Source organism: Ixodes scapularis, unplaced genomic scaffold (assembly GCF_016920785.2).
Source record: "Ixodes scapularis isolate PalLabHiFi unplaced genomic scaffold, ASM1692078v2 PGA_scaffold6__148_contigs__length_123643588, whole genome shotgun sequence".
NCBI lineage: Eukaryota > Metazoa > Arthropoda > Arachnida > Ixodida > Ixodidae > Ixodes > Ixodes scapularis.
Window position 1 is genome coordinate 104,943,845 of NW_024609881.1, and position 17,249 is coordinate 104,961,093.

General features: G+C 40.9%; 1 protein-coding gene across 1 annotated transcript; it reads right to left on the reverse strand.

The window, feature by feature from the left end:
* Positions 1 to 5,135: 5,135 nt before the first annotated feature.
* LOC8041592 (cytochrome P450 3A16-like) lies at positions 5,136 to 17,082 on the reverse strand. Its single transcript, XM_040205694.3, has 5 exons — positions 16,996 to 17,082; positions 16,039 to 16,124; positions 9,157 to 9,297; positions 5,970 to 6,135; positions 5,136 to 5,222 (listed from the first exon to the last, which is right to left on the reverse strand). The coding sequence occupies exons 1-5, from the start codon at positions 17,080 to 17,082 to the stop codon at positions 5,136 to 5,138; spliced, it is 567 nt and encodes a 188-aa protein (XP_040061628.1).
* Positions 17,083 to 17,249: the final 167 nt, after the last annotated feature.

The window sequence follows — 17,249 nt, forward strand, 5'->3', positions numbered from 1 at the left end:
CGTAGACAGTACCTCAGCCTTTCTTATGCTTGCAGGGTCTGTTCTGACCCGCAACATTCATCCTACACTACCATCCGTACCTGTCGATTCTCTCAACTTTTTGAAAACAAGCCACGTATCGTGCGTCCTATTAACTTCCGCATTCAAAGTCTTTGTGCCTTTCTCCAGTTTCCACTGAATGATGATGTCATACTAAAGCACAAAGAAAAAGTTGCTCCGTGGGACGTATTGCCGATTTTCTGCGACTGGTAGATCGCAAAGTATGATAAATTTGGCTATTTCCCCTCAAGCCCTGCAGCAGGAGTTTCAATCATTGCATGAGACATATAGAGATTATACTGAATTCTATACCGAAGGGTCGAAATCTTCATCTTTTGTTTGTTGTGCCGTATATTCTGGTGCCTTCGCGAAAGCTTTGCGAATTGATGGTAGGGCAAGCATTTTTTTTTTCTGCAGGGCTTTATGGTGTCTCCCTAGCCATTGAACATATCATGAGTTACAACATATTAAAGGCTATCCTCTTTGTCGATTCACAAAGCGTGATACAGGCTGTTTCTTCTAGACTTCCCACAAAGAACCTTCTTACTAAATATACGGTCTAAAATAAACCGGGCTCTCGAACTCGGAAGCACCATAATAATCTGCTGGGTTCCCAGTCATGTCGGAATTCCAGGGAATGAGAAAGCAGATAAACTGGCTGCAGGTGCAAAGGACTCGGCAACATCTCTCGGGTTAATAGGTGGGAACAGCGCAGGAAAAACCGACGAAGGACGAGTAGAAGAAGTGCACAGACACAGCGCTGCTCGTCCTTCGTCGGTTTTTCCTGCGCTGTTCCCACCTATTAAGATGCTTAACCAACTCGCCCAACTCTCTGCCGTGTTGAATCTCTCGGGTTACCCTATCAGGACCTAAGGCCACTTTGGAAGAAATCACTTTTGAAGGCATGGCAGTCGGAGTGGGACGTAGAGTGTAACAATAAACGTCATGTCATTAAACCCATCTTGGCTCTGTTGGAGAGCTTGTTCCATAAGGAACGTCGACTGGAGGTTCTCTTATGCCGCCTGAGGATTGGCCATTCACGTCTGACTCATCTACATCTTCTTTGTGGCGAACGCGAAAAGCTCTTTGCCCATTGTGGAGAAGTACTGACAGTTTTATGCATTTTATGGCATTGTAGATTTTATCACCAACATCGCCGACAAAGCTTTCCTGAGCTTTTTAGAGGTATCCTTCCATTTCATCCTTTGTTTCTGCTTGGTGATCATCCTTTTCTATCACTTCACTATGTTTTTGACGTTCTTAAAAAGGCCGGATATATACATCAGCTGTAACTTTACCATGAAAACTCTCCAATATCTCCTTCCTAGTAAAGCCGTCTTAAGTAGTGTTGTCTGGCGCAATATGGCCAAAGTTGCTTATGCGCCATAAAACCCCAATCATAATAATCTTCGCACTTTGTGGGCAAAAAAGGTTCCATTCTTTTCTGTGCGTCATTGGTGGTAGCAAACCCACGAAGACAGCGAGCGCCGTAACGATGCACATTTCGCGAAGCTTAATTGGCTGCGTGGGACTGTAGCGTCAGCTACGGGCGGACTTAAAGTTAAATTAGGTATAGTGATACTGGTACTCGAGTCGTATTGCAACACTCCGCCGTTCATTGATTTTATGATTTCGTCGTGCATTAGCAACTCTTTGTTTCCGAAATTGTAGTACTCGATTTTGCAATACGTTTGAAGCAAGAAAAAATCCTCCGATGAAACCACCTTTAAATCGTATACAGCTCAGGCGCGAACACGGAGTTACTTTAAAAGCGACTTGCAACAGCACCTGAACACCGCGCACAGTTACGCTGACTTGTTCGCCTTACCATATGTCAAGTTGAAAAGTAAAAATCTAGCGTCATCTGTCGCGTCAGTATTTTTGTCGTGGCTTTTCGAGTTCGTGTAATACGCGTTAGGTGCTACGACTATACTCTGTCAAGGAAAGAGCGAAAGTTCACGTACTGTTTGGCGGCGGCCCCTCAAATAAATAAGTGACGGCCTATTTCAGGCTAGACAGCCACGTATACGTTCTGTATGGCCACAGGCAGTGTTGTACGGAACGGCGTTCCTGGAAAGCGTTCCTTTAAGAGGAACGAAGGAACGCCGGGATTCCATTTTGCAACATTTGAACGGGAACTCATTACATTTTTACTGAAACACAAAAAAAAAAACCAAGACAAAACGTCGTTCTTTTTCTTCGTCCTGTGGGGTAATATTTATATTATTTCTAATAAAAAAATTCTAAAAGTAAAAAAAAAGTATACGTATGCTTACGAAGATCAGGATCTCGTTTGTTTTGGTTTATCTTTTTGGTTACTTATCGTAGGGTTTATTTTGTGTGATCTTCGCTTGCTAACAGTCGGGTGCAGGAAAGCTAATGGACGTCGATTCTTTTTTCAGTGCCCGAGACTGCGGAACAAAAATCAAAGCTACTTTTTTTGCTTACACGAACTCTCATACACCCAAACATCTAATGTCGACTACAGCTATCACTGAACTTCAACCAAGAGACCTACAGTTACAACAAAAGAACAAGTTACGAGACATCGGATACACACTTGTATCCCGAACATAGGTCACTTATAAGATACACAAAATAAAACCTTCATTTCTTTTCCCCTTGTCCCTCACCTTCAAACTCATCAGCGAATCCAACCTTCATGAACAAGCACTTGTATTTTTCAAGACTGGCTTTCCAAAAGCCCTACCCTCGTCATCATAGGCTCGTCTTGGGGACAGCAACATCGAAAACGACAGTTGTTAAGTTCGAACCCAAGTGTTTGTCGTATTAATCTTTAAACACTCTGCGGTATGTACAATCTTAAACGGTCATTCACCGTTTTTTTTTAATGTTCTCACACGCTTCTCACATCATCGTTATGACGTACGACACCCAAGGACAGTCCAGGATAGTCTAAAATTGATGTGTCATCGCCTCTGGCAAAGTCGTAGACACGCGCTGCATTTTTTTTTTGATAGCCCGCTATTAAATGCTACCGTAGCCCACGCCGGCTTATAGTCTGGCATTCCATCTACAGCAGATACCTCGTAATCAGAAAAACGCAAAAAAAGCAAGCAAAGGTCTAAAATAAATTTACGAGTCTTCTTTTAGATTCCCGGACGATGGGTTCGAGTGCGTGCTTTGGCGTTATCTTCAGCATGTATTCATCTTGTTTTCCGCCCTGTTTTTCGATAACTTTACCTATCCGGTTAATATGCGGCAAGTGAAAATCTCTGAGAACAATTAGTTTCGTAAGCTCATTTACGTGCAATGTGATAAAGTCATCCATTTTTTCATGAAAAGCAATAGCTGCGGACGGCGGTCTGCATACTCCACCGACCAGATTATTGCAGCTCTCAACAAATATTTAGCACCTTATAGTTTTGTGATATGAAATGTTTGTTATTGCTTGATATTTTAGAGTGCATTTTATAAATAAAATATCCCCCCTCCACATCTAGTATTTCTATCACGCGGTAGTACATTATACTCGAGAGGGAAATCTTCGAAATCCGATATTTTCTGTCGCAAATATGTTCCTGTAATTACGACCACATAGGTATCCATCAGTATCACGCCGTAATTGTACACCTTCGAGGTGGTAAGTCTTGTTCATAACACTCCGTGCATTTAATGTGACTATAGTTAATTGGATGCTTTTCTGATGTCAGTTCTGCCCCGCCGCAGGCCTAAAGTTGGTCGGGGTAAGTGCATTTATTCTTAGTCTTTGGTTCTTATCTTGATTCAAAGTATACGCGGTATCCTTAATATATAGTTTGTCGGGAACAAGTTTAGCATTTGCTCCTTTTTGCTTTTCGACGCGTGCCGACTCCCACAAACATTCCTCGTTTGTAGAGTTTCTAATATACTCAATGTATATAATGACGTTTATTATTTTACGTCTTCAATTGTCTTCAGTGAAAACAAGTTGTTAGAAAAAAGAAAACAATATTGTCTTCCCTGTTGACAAGTGTGTTTTAACAGAAACATAAAACCAACTCCCACGATGTCATTTTTTGGTGTACGAAAAATACTAGGTCCAGGCGGACAATGTCCTGCAAAACAATTCTTGTATTTGTTTCATATTTTACTGTCCAGGCCAGGTCATGCATTTAAACTTTTGTAGTTTAACTGCACCGCTCTACGCGGTCATCCCACGAAGTTCCATTTTTCTGCGATGCGCACTCTATTTTTGCTGGTCAAAAAACGGGGTTGCTTTTACTTCACGGGTCCTCTGCATTCGGGTACAGTGAGAGTTTGGCGATGCGATGTTGATTTGCTGTGGTGAGAAACACACTAGCCGCTGTTTGTCTTGCACTTTTCTTATAATTGCTGATGTTTTATTAAAATGATGAGTATGACTTTCGTGACTGTGACTCAAAGCTACCCTGCTGTAATTCAACATACATTACTGCTTGCTAGGACAGTGTTCTGGTGGCGGCGCAGCATGCACGTCCACCTTCAATGTTTTAGTAGGACCAAGTCCCTTTTCATAGTGCTCTTCTTTTTCTGATATATATTACACCTGATCATCCATTGACTTATAATTTAGGTAAACGTTTCTGACCTGTAGATGGTTGAGCGTGTTGGTTTCTAATTAACGATAAAGAAAGAGGGACATTGAAGACAAACAGACAAGACAGACTTTGGTTTTTATCCTGATTCTTAGTATATGCGGTAGCCTTAGTACATAGTTTGTCGTGAACAAACTCAGTCTTTGCTCCTTTTTGCTTTTCTACACGTGCCGATCAGACGAACGTGTCCTGGCTTGTAGAGTTTCTAATATATTCAATGAGCCTGTCCTGTCTGTTCGTCTTCAATGTCCCTCTTTTTTTTTCGTAAGTTTCTAACCTCTGTGAAGAGTATTTGCAGTTCCAGCTTACTACTGGACATTTCCTCACCATAAATGTAACCTTGGTGAAAATGACCTTCTGATCTTTAAAAAGTTAGAAATCCCAACACGCAATAAGGTTTCAGCATTTATTCTTTATAGAGATATAAACTTGCGGGGACGCTATGTTGGTTGCCCATTTCGCTATTCATGGCAGGTGTCACTCAGCCTTCTCCAAGCGCACTATTTTTTGTCTGCAATGCTAGCTTTCAACCTTCTCCAGTTTGAGCCAGACACCGTCACGAGGAGCCGAAAATATGAGAGAGTTTGACAGCGGCAATTCGTCTTCCTGTTTGGAACAAAACGAAGCAAATACTTTACATTCGCGGTTTACGTCGATGCTATTTTAAACACATCTCCCAAACAACGAATGTTTTCACCAACTAAAGTCAGACGAAAGTTTAAATTTCTGATTTTTAATAACTTTAGAACAGGTTAAACGTTTCATAAACACAAAGGAAATGCAATTTATGCCACTTGTTTCAGCATCCGATGTCCAAAAAGCGCCTTCACAGCAGAGACGCATTTTCCTGAACGGTACTGTTTACCGCCAAAAGGTGCACAAAATATACAAAAAAAAATCGAAAGGCATAAACGCTGATTGACAGCTGAAACTGTTTTTAAAATAAAAGCCCCGCAAATACAACCACCATAAATAAACACAAAAAAGCACCGGGCAAAAGGAACCGCCGGCCATATCAATTCTGATTCACAAGGACAAAACACAAAAAAAATAGATAATATATTAATACGTGTTGAGTCAGCATTCACGTGGTCGGTGTTTCTCTTTGTTAATTGCTTTTCTGCTTTGTTTTGGTTTTGCGGTGGTTGCGGTTTCTAGGTGTTGCTTTCCAATAAACATTCATTTGTCAGTCAGCGCTTGTGATGTCTACAACCTTCTCTCGTATTTGTTTCTTCGTTTGTGTGCACTATTTGGTTACCAACCCGAGCGGTGGAAAGACAATATCTCTATAATACTGGTGCCGGCGGTTGTGGTTACAACAAAAGTGAACAAGATCCTGATATTCGTGTTTACCTTGAGATGTCGGTCATCCAGATGCAGCTTGTATTTGGCCAAAATCTTGCCGAGTGCAAGTTTGAGTGCCGTTTGACCAAAGCGCATACCCATGCAGGATCTTGGCCCGTTTCCGAATGCTTGGTAAGTGATGGGATTCAACGAACCTTTGTTATCACTGCTAAATCTGATCAATATGAAAAAGAATGTGAATTAAGAACATCTCGAAATGACTAGATAAAGTGTTCACAGCTATACAGAGAGGTACTTGAAGCTTATCACATTTCTTTAAGAAAGAGCCGTGAAAGCTACACTGACGCGGTTTCTGTAGATGAGTTATACGGCGAGGAGGACATAATATAGGGGCTAATGGTCAAGATAAGTAAAATATTTATATAAAATTTGTCGATGAACTTTTAAATCAATGAAAATATACGTACGGTTCAATTAGAAACTTGCTGAGCTTCATCGAAAGCCACCCTAAAAATATTTATAAAGGTTTTTCGTGCGATGGAAGCGTAGTAGCGCCCTAAACTTACCACCCGTGCAGGCGTAAGGATGGGTCTATGACAATTGACAGAAAACCGCGCGGGCGCATTATCGCGCCGGTAGCCTTGCTGCTGCTGCACGGGTGGTAACTTTAGCACGCTACCGTGCTTCCCACTTGCTCTAAGTCCTTTTAGTATTGATAATATCGCGTTTTTTATGGTGCTCATCAAGTTTCTAATCAAAAGCATATGTTTATTTTTAACAACTATACCGTTAATTCACCGGTTGTAGTTAATTAACCAAGTTATTCTTAAGATCAACCCCCTATTCTATGTCCCCAGGCCGTATAACTCACCTGCACAAACCATATTATTGTAGTTTTCAATGCCTTATAAGACAAACCTGTTCAGCTGAAAAAGAATCACCCTGTATATCTAAATAACGTGAGCATAAAATTAAACAAACAAATTTGGAACTGTTATGTATGTAAATCACTGCGAGTATTTTAATCTGCGTATTGGGCATAGTATTAACTGCACTCTAGCATTGTATAATATATTGATCATAGTATCAATTGACATTTCTCTACATAAGCGACAGTTTTACCTCTTAGTTAAACAATTACTTAATTCCAGACATTCTAATTTTGTTCTACGGAATATCAAGTGTGCCCTTTGGTATATGTCAAACACTGTGATTAGTTTCAAAAGCATCAGACAGAAATCTAATAATGTCCAAAGCCAAAGCGTTTTCTTCGGGAGTGGTGCATATATGGGTATAATAGATGGGCATGGGACGTCTTTCCTGAGTAAGAAAAATGTTTTCCTAAGGAATATGAGTGATAAGCACATGGAAGTTGTCGCATTACGTAGGCCGACTCATCCTTGTTTGTTGTTGTTGCAGATGGCGTTGTTATCATCTGTTTTAACGCGACGCGTATAAGAAACAAAGCTCAGTGTGCTTTGCGATATTACAAAAGTAAATCGGCAGTTACAGTTCAACATCAGTTGAAGTATAATTATGGGCAAATTTATACTTACTTCATACGGCACACGACGATTTTACTTATTAGGATTGTGTAAAATGTGGCTAGCATGGTGACAAATGTCTCTCCATTCACAGATGGCCTGCCCGTTTTGTAAAGGTTACCGAGATGTCAAGTCCTTGCGATTTGACATGTCGAGCATTGCGATTTAAAAATTTCAAAATCTGGCTGATCTTGTCTCTCCTTTTTCCTGAACTGCCTTTAAACTGCCCACGGTTATTTATTATTTTATACACACAGAGGTCACTACGCATTTGTTTTCCTAGGCTCAATATTGAAAGAAGCGATCGCAGGGCCAGCCTTAACAAGAAAGACAACTCGATGTTGCGAGCCTATTGATAGATTAAATCGCAAAACATCGAGGAAGGAAAAACGAGGGAGAGAGGATAAAGTGCTAACCATATCCGATGGCGACTGAGTAGAACATCGCATTGTATGCTCAAATTAAATCAAATCAAATCAATTAATTTTTTACGAACTTCCAATCACGTTAAGATAAAAAGAAGCATAGCCTAGAGGATATACACACTTAAAAGGGCCCATTGTAGACGAAAGGAACTGCTTTAAGATCATCTGGTGGGTTAGGTGGTTGTACATACTGATATATCATGCGTAACGCCAAAACTTACATGTTTATTATGCGTAAGAGCTTTTTAAGATAATTTTAATCAACAAAATACTTTAATTATTAAAGAGTTGAGACACCAACAAAGCTCTTCTATATGAACACTAAGTTTCGAAGCCGTACGCGATTCTCCAGGGGCGACTACGGCTATGGCCGCCGAGGAGCGGTGTTCCTTTTGTTTTCTTTTATGGTATATTGAAACTACGTCATATTCGAGCAACGCCATAAAACATCAATCGGTCTCTCGGAGATTTGACATCCGCATAGGTGAACGGGCTTCGCCACCTTATTGAAAAAGTACAGCCGTAGAAAAATACCAGATACCTACCGTAGTAGAAGAAAAATAAAGTGGCGCAGCTTCTTAACAGCCATAGCCGTAGTCGCCCCTGAAGAGACCGAATTGGCTTCGAAACGTGGGTTCCTTATACAAGGGCTTGATTTGTGTTTGAACTTTTTAATAGTTTCTTATTCTCAACGAGACAGATCTCTGTCAAATGTTAACTTTTAAGATACATTCTATATGCTTACTCTGTATTATTAGACTTTGCTTTAATAATTATTTGCTATTTTGTTTATATTTCTCTTCCTGGCAACGGCGCAATACAAGCCTAATATTAACTACTAAGTCATGTTACAAACATTACTAAAAATTAAAATACCATACATTTTCGAGCAAATGTCGACTTTCCAAAAATATATGGAAACGTGCGGGTTTAGCAGTTCTAGTGCAGTAAAAGTTAGCGTATAATAATATATATCTTTGTTGCACGAAGAAATATACATCGAAAACTAATAACCAATGCTGTACAAAATTTTTCTACGACTTGTAATTTACCCCAGAACGGAAGAATTCATTGTGAGACCTGCTGCACAAGAACAGTTTTTTTTTTACAGATTCTCTTTAAAACACCAGGTTTCACTGTAAATAACTTAAGATTTTAAATTTCATGTAGATTTAACCCGGTTTAAATATATTTGTATGCCACCCATGGTTCACAACCAGAGGGCGTTAAAATGAATAATTGTGAAACAAAGTTAGTTTTCCTTACCTTTCAGGATCAAATTTTTTAGGTTCACTCCACAACTCAGGGTCGCGATGCAGGGAGCTTGCGGGAATTATGACTGAGATGCCGGCAGGAATTGTGAGACCATTATAGTCGTAATCTTCCTTGCACGTTCTGGAGATGAAGCTTTTGGCGTAAAATAGAATTATTCCAAATGTTTCTTTGCTCTTTCATTACGTTTTTGTTTATATTTCTTTTCTAAACGGGAAGTCTAATGGCATTTAGCTTGTTCATGTCAATACTTGTGTGCTGAGGACACTACAGAAAAAACTTCCACAAGGTAACTTGAGTGAGTCTGGTGCCCCAGCACTTTCAGGGCACGGTAATAAAAACACTACACAATATAATTTGTATGAACACAGAAACGCGGGTACATATTTTTTTAAACAGTGAATATAATGCAATACTATAATGAACTTGCTAACTAATCTAGGCAGGTTGTTAGCGATTGATTCCAGTTCGTAATTGGTACGAAGATAATGCACACTCAAGAACTCTCTGAATCGAATATGATAAAAGATTCACGTTTTGCCGAAATTAACTCGTCAGTTGAGAATAAATAAGTACATAGCAAACGGTATTCGTATACGCCAGCAATGCTCATGACGTTGAATTTCGAAAGTAATCAGTGTTGTAAGGCACGTTTGCAGCCAAACGCAGCATTTTATTCTGGTGTATCGTAAGTTTGGTAACATTATATTTAGTCGTTGCGCCCCAAACCAAATGACAATAGTCAATTTCTGAGCTAAACAGAGCGTGAAAACTTTGCATTTTAATATTTAGAGGAAACAAAAGCGGATTGTTTCCTCAAGTTTTGCCAACTACTTTTGACAGTTTCTTAACTAGGTATTCTTAAAAGGCAACTCCGCTCAATTCCGAAAAATGTAGGCTTACATGTGATTCCATTCTACAAAGCCCTACTAAACAACTGTACGTCTTTTGGTTCGCGAGATGTGGAATATTATTTGTCTAATCTTAATTTAAACATCAGCTGATACCGAAACCGAAACTTCGGTTGCGTCAGGCAACGTTGGTTTTGTGTCGTCAGTGTCATGGCCGCGTCACGTCGAACCACGTGGTCTTCGGATGTTCGTGGGGGCGAGGTACAGGACACGCGACGCGGGCAGGCAGGGCAGGTCGCTTCGCAAGGCGTGGACGGTGATGTCCCGGGGGGAGGGGGAGGGGGAGAACGCGAAAGAGGGGAGGGAGAGCGGAGAACAGACCGATAAGCGCGCAGGGCAGCGCAAACTAACGCATCCGCGTTACGGTGATCACGTGGACACCGTTCAGCCAACACCGGGAGGAGAAACTCATGACGTCATCGCTCAATCTCGCTCTGAGAAGTAAAAACAAACAAAACGTGAGAATGAAGTAGTCATGCCTCTGACGTAGTGGCTCAACGTTCGCCGCTCCAACTCCGTCGCATTGACTGCGTTGACGATTGCGCCTCACGTCGCACGCTAGAGTTGGCAAATTTCGGCGACTTGGCTCATTTGAAAGTTTGTTGGCCAGTTTATTAAATATATAGACGGAATTAGATCGTAATATTTGAGATGGTGTCTTCCTATATAATACTGAAGAGGGCTGCATAGTTTTCTAAATATCAAAAATGAAGCGGAGTTGCCCTTTAATGGTGATCTCATTGCATATGTTCTGAAAAAAATGACACCTACCGTTTTGTGTTGTTTGACTGTTTCAAACTAGTTGGTGCCAATCTTAGATGATAATTACTAGTAACGTGCTTATTTACAGGTCTAAAACAACTGATTTAGATTTTAAAGTGTTTATCTTCAGAGCATCAATTGTTGACCACGAAAGAAACGTTTCTAAAACTTAGTTTTCCTTGGTTATGAGTTCGTCCATATCCGACGTGCACAGAAATACGGTCGTGTCGTCTTCATACATAAAAATGCGGGATTGGTCGCAAATATTAAATATATCGTTTATATGCACATTGTACAACAGAGGACCGAGTATGCTGGCCTGGTGAACACTCAACTTTAAGAGTTGCAAAGAAAACAAACACGATCATTCAGAAATACGCATTGCCCAGGACCTTCTAATTATGAATACATAAGTATCAAAGGCATGCCACGAATACCATAATACGAAGGTTTATCAAGGAACGTTGAATGGTTAAGACAGTCAAACCTTTCACTACCAACTGTTTACGTTCCGTCTTTTACATAATTATTTAATTCTGCAATACGAAAGCGTATTGCGTGGACTTTCTTGTACTAATTCCGAACTGGGAGTTAGTTTGCACTGAATTCTGGGTAAAAAAATTAGTCTAAATAATGTGATATAATTTTTCAGCCCTTTTGAAAACATCGGTAAAACGCAGATGGGTGTATAATTTGTGACTGAAGTTTTGTCTCCACCCTTATGCGGCACTGAAACATTCGCGAGTTCCATGCTATCTGAAAATTGGCCACTCGACAAAGCTGAGTTTGATTTAAGAAATTGGGAACAGCGCACAAAAGAGACGAGGACAACGAGAGTAGAGCACAGGACAAGCGCTGTCCTGTGCTCTACTCTCGTTGTTCTCGTCTTTTTTGCGCGTTGTTCCCAATTTCTTAAGCCATGAACCAACTCGCCTGCATCGCCACCTTAACTGAGTTAAATATTAGAGAGATTTAAAATAGCGTACACTAAAGCTTCGTTTACGCAAAAACAGCGTCGTCGCCACTGCGCATGCACCGAACGCTAACCATGTTTTGCGCTTTGCGTGCGCTATTGTAGCGTACACTATTTTTTGGGAAATTTCGTGCGTACGCAAAGAGTCTTTGCATTCCTCCAAGAAGGATTCGCGATAAGAAGTTGGCTAACGCCAAGACGAGCACAGTTAAAATATGGCGGCTTCTAGGACCATTGGTGCGACCGCTTCAGCAGGCTTCGTGAGCGCGACGTCGGCGGCATCCCCGCGACTGCGATTTTCGATACGGAACGACAGTGCACTATGTTGGGAAACTTCAGTAAGGTGGGCAACCAACACCGGTAACTTGATGCGTGCGACGCGCTGACAGATCTCGGCGAAGTTAGGGTGTGCAAGGATCAGTGCAGGGGACACGTCTTGCCGAGGCAACGCAAGTGGACACAACCAAACGACCGCTCGCGTCGCATTCTCCTGTTTAAACAATCCTAAAATGTTACTCTGAACGGGAAAACTTGTATTTTCTCAAGTTGCAGCTTTTAGTGTTTAAAATTAAAATTGTGACAGTATCTTGGTGGCGTTGCAAGTGCGAGATGCTTCGGCTTTTGCGTCGCGGCCAAGAAACACTATTCTAAAATTCTTTTATGTAGCGTGTGCTAACGCAAGCACCAAATGTAGCGCTAGCGTGTGCTAAAACTCCATATGAATACCAAAAGTGGGGCCACAACATCGATTACAAATTTAACATGCATTTTTGTATATCGTCTATGTGACGGCTATTGTTGTTATTCTATCGCAAAAATACACTGGGCACTTGCAATTCGCCTCTCAGCTGTCAGAAAATTGCCTGTTGCGCGGTGCGAGGTGAACGAGGATGCATTCTCACTGTGCCCGCTAAAAGGCAGGTTATTGAAATGGCAGTTAAGGAGCTCAGCTAGTTGTATTCCGGACACAGTTTCACCAGGAAGTGATAGTTCATCTCTTAAACTTTTTCTGTTTGCTGCGTTTAAGCAATTTGTTTATCGACCGCCAAACAAACGCAGGATGCTTATTGTGAACGTCACAAAAAAGACGTTTGCGGTACCCTGTTTCTTTTTTTTAGTGCAGGCGTGAGTTGACTGCTATATTTCTTAAAAACTGCAAGATCACCGTCATTATGCTCAAATAGGTAAGTCTGATATAAGCCATTCTTTTTTTTTAGCATGATGAAAATAGTTGGGGTGCCCCATAGTTTTTTTATTCGCTTTTTAGAAGTAACCGTCTTATAAGAAAACGATGCCATCTAAATTGTTTTAAAATATTTATAAACCTATCATATGCTTCGTTTGACGCAATGCTTTAAAAATTCAGAACTCCAGTCTTGTTTCCATGACTGTGTTTCGGAAGGGCCGCAGTTGGCGGTCAATTATGATTTGGAAACTGTATAGTTAATCAACGCTCCTTGAGAAATCATGAGTTTGACAACATAACAAATTGGTAAATGATCGCTCATGTCACTACTAATAACGCCTGCACCGCGAACTATAGTGTTTTTATTGGTAATAAAAACGCCAATGACACTCGACGTAGAAGGAGTAATTCAAGTGGTAGACGGGATCAAATTAAAAAACCACAACTTCTGCGTGTACTCCTCAGTCATGACGAACGGGAAGACTTTTCTAGATTATATACAATTACGTCGCCACCCAGAACAAGTGAGCTGTTATTTAAAGTCATTAATCAAGGTACCTCTCCAGGGAAAACTAAACATTATTAAATTTCCCAGCTGGCGGTCGATACCGAAGAGAGAACAACTGACGTCCGTGATTCACACTAACGATTTCTCAGTAATCTGCAATTTTGTTAAAGGCATCGAGTATTTCGCACCTATTATATTGTTTTACATAAATGCATACATCTCCCCCTAATTTTACGTTTCTATTCAAAAATGAATTATTAGAACCCGGTACTACAAGAACATCGTGATTTGTTTGGTACCATGTTTCAGAAAGGATTATTATTTGACACGAAACACAGAGTTGATTTTGAAGAGCAATAAAAAAAAGCAGTTTTACTTTTCGAAGAGCGCATATTTAAAGGTAAGACCATGCTCACGTTTTTTATTCCTGCATATCTCTTTACTTCAACAGGCAATATGATTTATGGTATTTGGCCGCGAAACTAATAAAATCCTGAAATAAAAAAAAAGTTATGCATCTGGTTTCAACAGCAGCAGCCCCGACATTTCTTTCTACACTATCGAAGTGGGGTAACACCGGAGGAAGTCCAAAAAAGTGCCTGAAGGCGCAGGCTTCTGGTCATAGACATTCGCTGTTTTTTGTTTCATATTATTCTTTGTCAACGAGAATGTGGAAAGACGCATAATAAGGAAGTTTGGTTTTCAATTTCTTGCAAACAGAGATTCTACCTTGCAAAACAATTAACGGCGACAAAGTCCTCAACGTCTTCCGTATTCGTGTACGGAGACAGTCTTGACTCAAAAAGGCCACTTCTTTCGGTGCATGTTGAATCGGGTTCCTATTATGCTTTCGAAGTTCCGACAGATGGTTTTCTGTGCTTGCGGCGGCTGACAATGTTGAAGCCGTCACCAACCACGGTGCTTGGCGGAACAGAGTGTCGTAGAGCTGGAGACGATGCAGGCGGAAGGGGTTCAGTTGGACCGATGATTTTTGTTGAAGTCTCAACTGGCAGCGCTTTTTGAGTACCCGGTAGGCTCGGCTGTCTTGTATACAAGGCGGGACAATTTGTAGCTGCAGTGGCATACGACGGATGAAAACCGCTAACTCTGTCTGAAGTTTTCGTAGAGCCAATAGACCGATCTCACCAAGCGTTCCACGCATGCGTGACGCCGCCATAACTGTAGTTCGTAGGAGGCAGACGCCAGTTCGCGAGATAGCTCATGCCGCCTCGTGCTCTGCTTGCGCAGACCTACAGCAGGGTTGTCGCGCGTGCAGAAATACTACAGCTCCCACAATGCATGTCGGCAGCGGTGGCGTACTCAAACTAGCTGGCGAGATGGGTCTATTGGCTTATGAACAAAGAAAAGGTATCCTTGATCCTAGGCTCCTCGCGTAGCGAGACGTTCTCCGTTTTCAGATGTGCGAAGTTGTCGACATATGCTTCGAGCACCGTTTGAATATTTTTCTTGAATATCGATGAACCTTTAGCACATGGAATGTTGTCGGTGTTCGTTTGCGCATCTATACTAAAATCCATGGTTGAAGTTCAAGGCGTAGCGAATTCGCCATCGTCATTTCTTTGCTTGATGCATTTTCTACGCTTGAACTGGCTTACCCCTTCTTGCATGAGTAGGTTGTAGTCATCAGTGACGATATTGATCTCCATGCAGCAAAAGCGAGTCGAACACACACAGCAAAGAATCTGTTGCTGTTCGTGGTGAAATGTCGCAGAGCAGCTGCTACACACGTCCTTCACTCGTGCCATTCATGATAAGGCACTAGTAAAGTAATAACTAAGTAATTATTTTAAAGCGCGTTTTCTCGTGTGTCGTACGTTCCATTCAATTTAGTAATTTAATTGAGCTGATATTTTCTACATCTATTCCAATCTGAGAAATCCCAAATTTATGTTCTGGAAAGTATTTTGATAGAAATTTATGCACACATTACTAGGATTGTTTTACCGGCGTTATGACTTTCAACATTCAGAAACAAATATGTCATTAAATCTAGCTTGCACAAGTGAACAGCGATTTCCAAATCTCTGTTTAAAGATTCTACTTCGGGCTAAAGGGCAGCAACGAGAACAAATAACGGTTATCAAAATTGCGTATTATGGCAATATATACGGTTACACTGTGTTGTCCTCTCCGAAATCTAAAAGAAAGTTCTATAATAATATAAACACACATTTTGCAGTTTCAACCGCACGACTAGATTTACTGTTATTAGCCGGGCTTTCGGATTAACGGATCCAGATATCGCGTGTGACGAAGGGAACTGAATAATTCGATTTACCAAGGTTCACTAAGCGATATTTACGCCCGTCAGGAGTTGAATGTCATTCATATATTGCCTTTCTGTAAAAACACTCATAAATCAAGACGCACTTCTTTACAAACGGAGGAATTTCATAATACTTTTTTTTTGCGATAGTACAATAGAGCTCTTATTTTTATTGATTTTAAGAACTCAACGGGCTCTAGATATGAGAGAACCAGAAGAAAATATATTGGGGCTGTAAGAATATGTTACCCTGACAGTGGAGGGTAAATTCTGAGTGCTTCGCTGATCACTTGGTCCAAGTATTCCACCTTGAGAATATCTTTCGCACTTGCGTCCTGCAACAAGCGGTGAAGAAAAAACTTTCAATTTTCAATCAGTATGATAATTGATTTGCCTACTTAGTTACCACACCTATCTGCTTATCTTGGCACAAGCTGGGAAATCCTAGGGTGCCTAACATTTTCACTAAGGAGCCAAACTGACTATGTTGCCTCTCTTTTGTTTATTTTCTGAGCCGCAACATATTCGCTAAAGTGCCAGACTTTAGTCAAAATGCAAAGATAATCCAAAAGCCTGGAGACGCCATAATTAAAATAAGAGCGCCGACCTAACACAACAGAAACAAAAACAATTTCATTAGACGTTTCGTCTCTCATGCGGGAGGCATCTACGGTAGTAACAAAGCTAATGCAAAGTTAAACTTCTAGTCAACGCTATTTATCAGGAATGTTTGTATAAGCTTCGTGGAGAGGGCCGCTGTTTTTGTTACGCACGAATGTATCCCTGCGGACAAACCACTATTCTAGGAGTTTCAAAAGCTCCATCTATCCTCCCTCGCCAAGGTTGTGGCGGCCGAAAATTCCAAAAAATGTCCCATTGTCCACGTATGGGTCACAAGTTCCACGTGCGAAACAAAGTTTCCACATGCAAACCGAGCATACAGAAGTGAATTTAAACTTTAATACTTGCTTGGCGATTTAGACCCAAAAATGGCAGATGAAAGCAAAACTACCATCAGTGGAGCCTAACTTTGGTACTTGTTTGGTGATTTATGGACAAGATACCTAAACTTCTGTAAGAGGAAGTCGTTTTGCAATACCTTGCATTTTTGTGGCTTATTGAATCCCTAACTTACAAGACAAAAAGGAAATTATGGCCCAAAAGATTGTGCTCCCTTATAGGTATTAACAAGTCTTCGCGGCTTACGTCGTTAATCAGAGCTCTTTTAATTTTCTTCCTCAGTCGTTCCTGCACGTCCTGATGCTTTGCCAACAGGTAGGCTGTGGATGCCATTGCGGTGGGTAAGGTTTCGAATCTGAGATATAAAAGAATGCACACTTTAATATTTATGCATAGAGTCTGATGAATTATTCAGCAGCCAAGTAACATAGATAAATCTGTGGGAAGATTCGGAACAAAAGGACATTTCTCGCGAGTGCCTCCGAATGCATCTAGCCGTC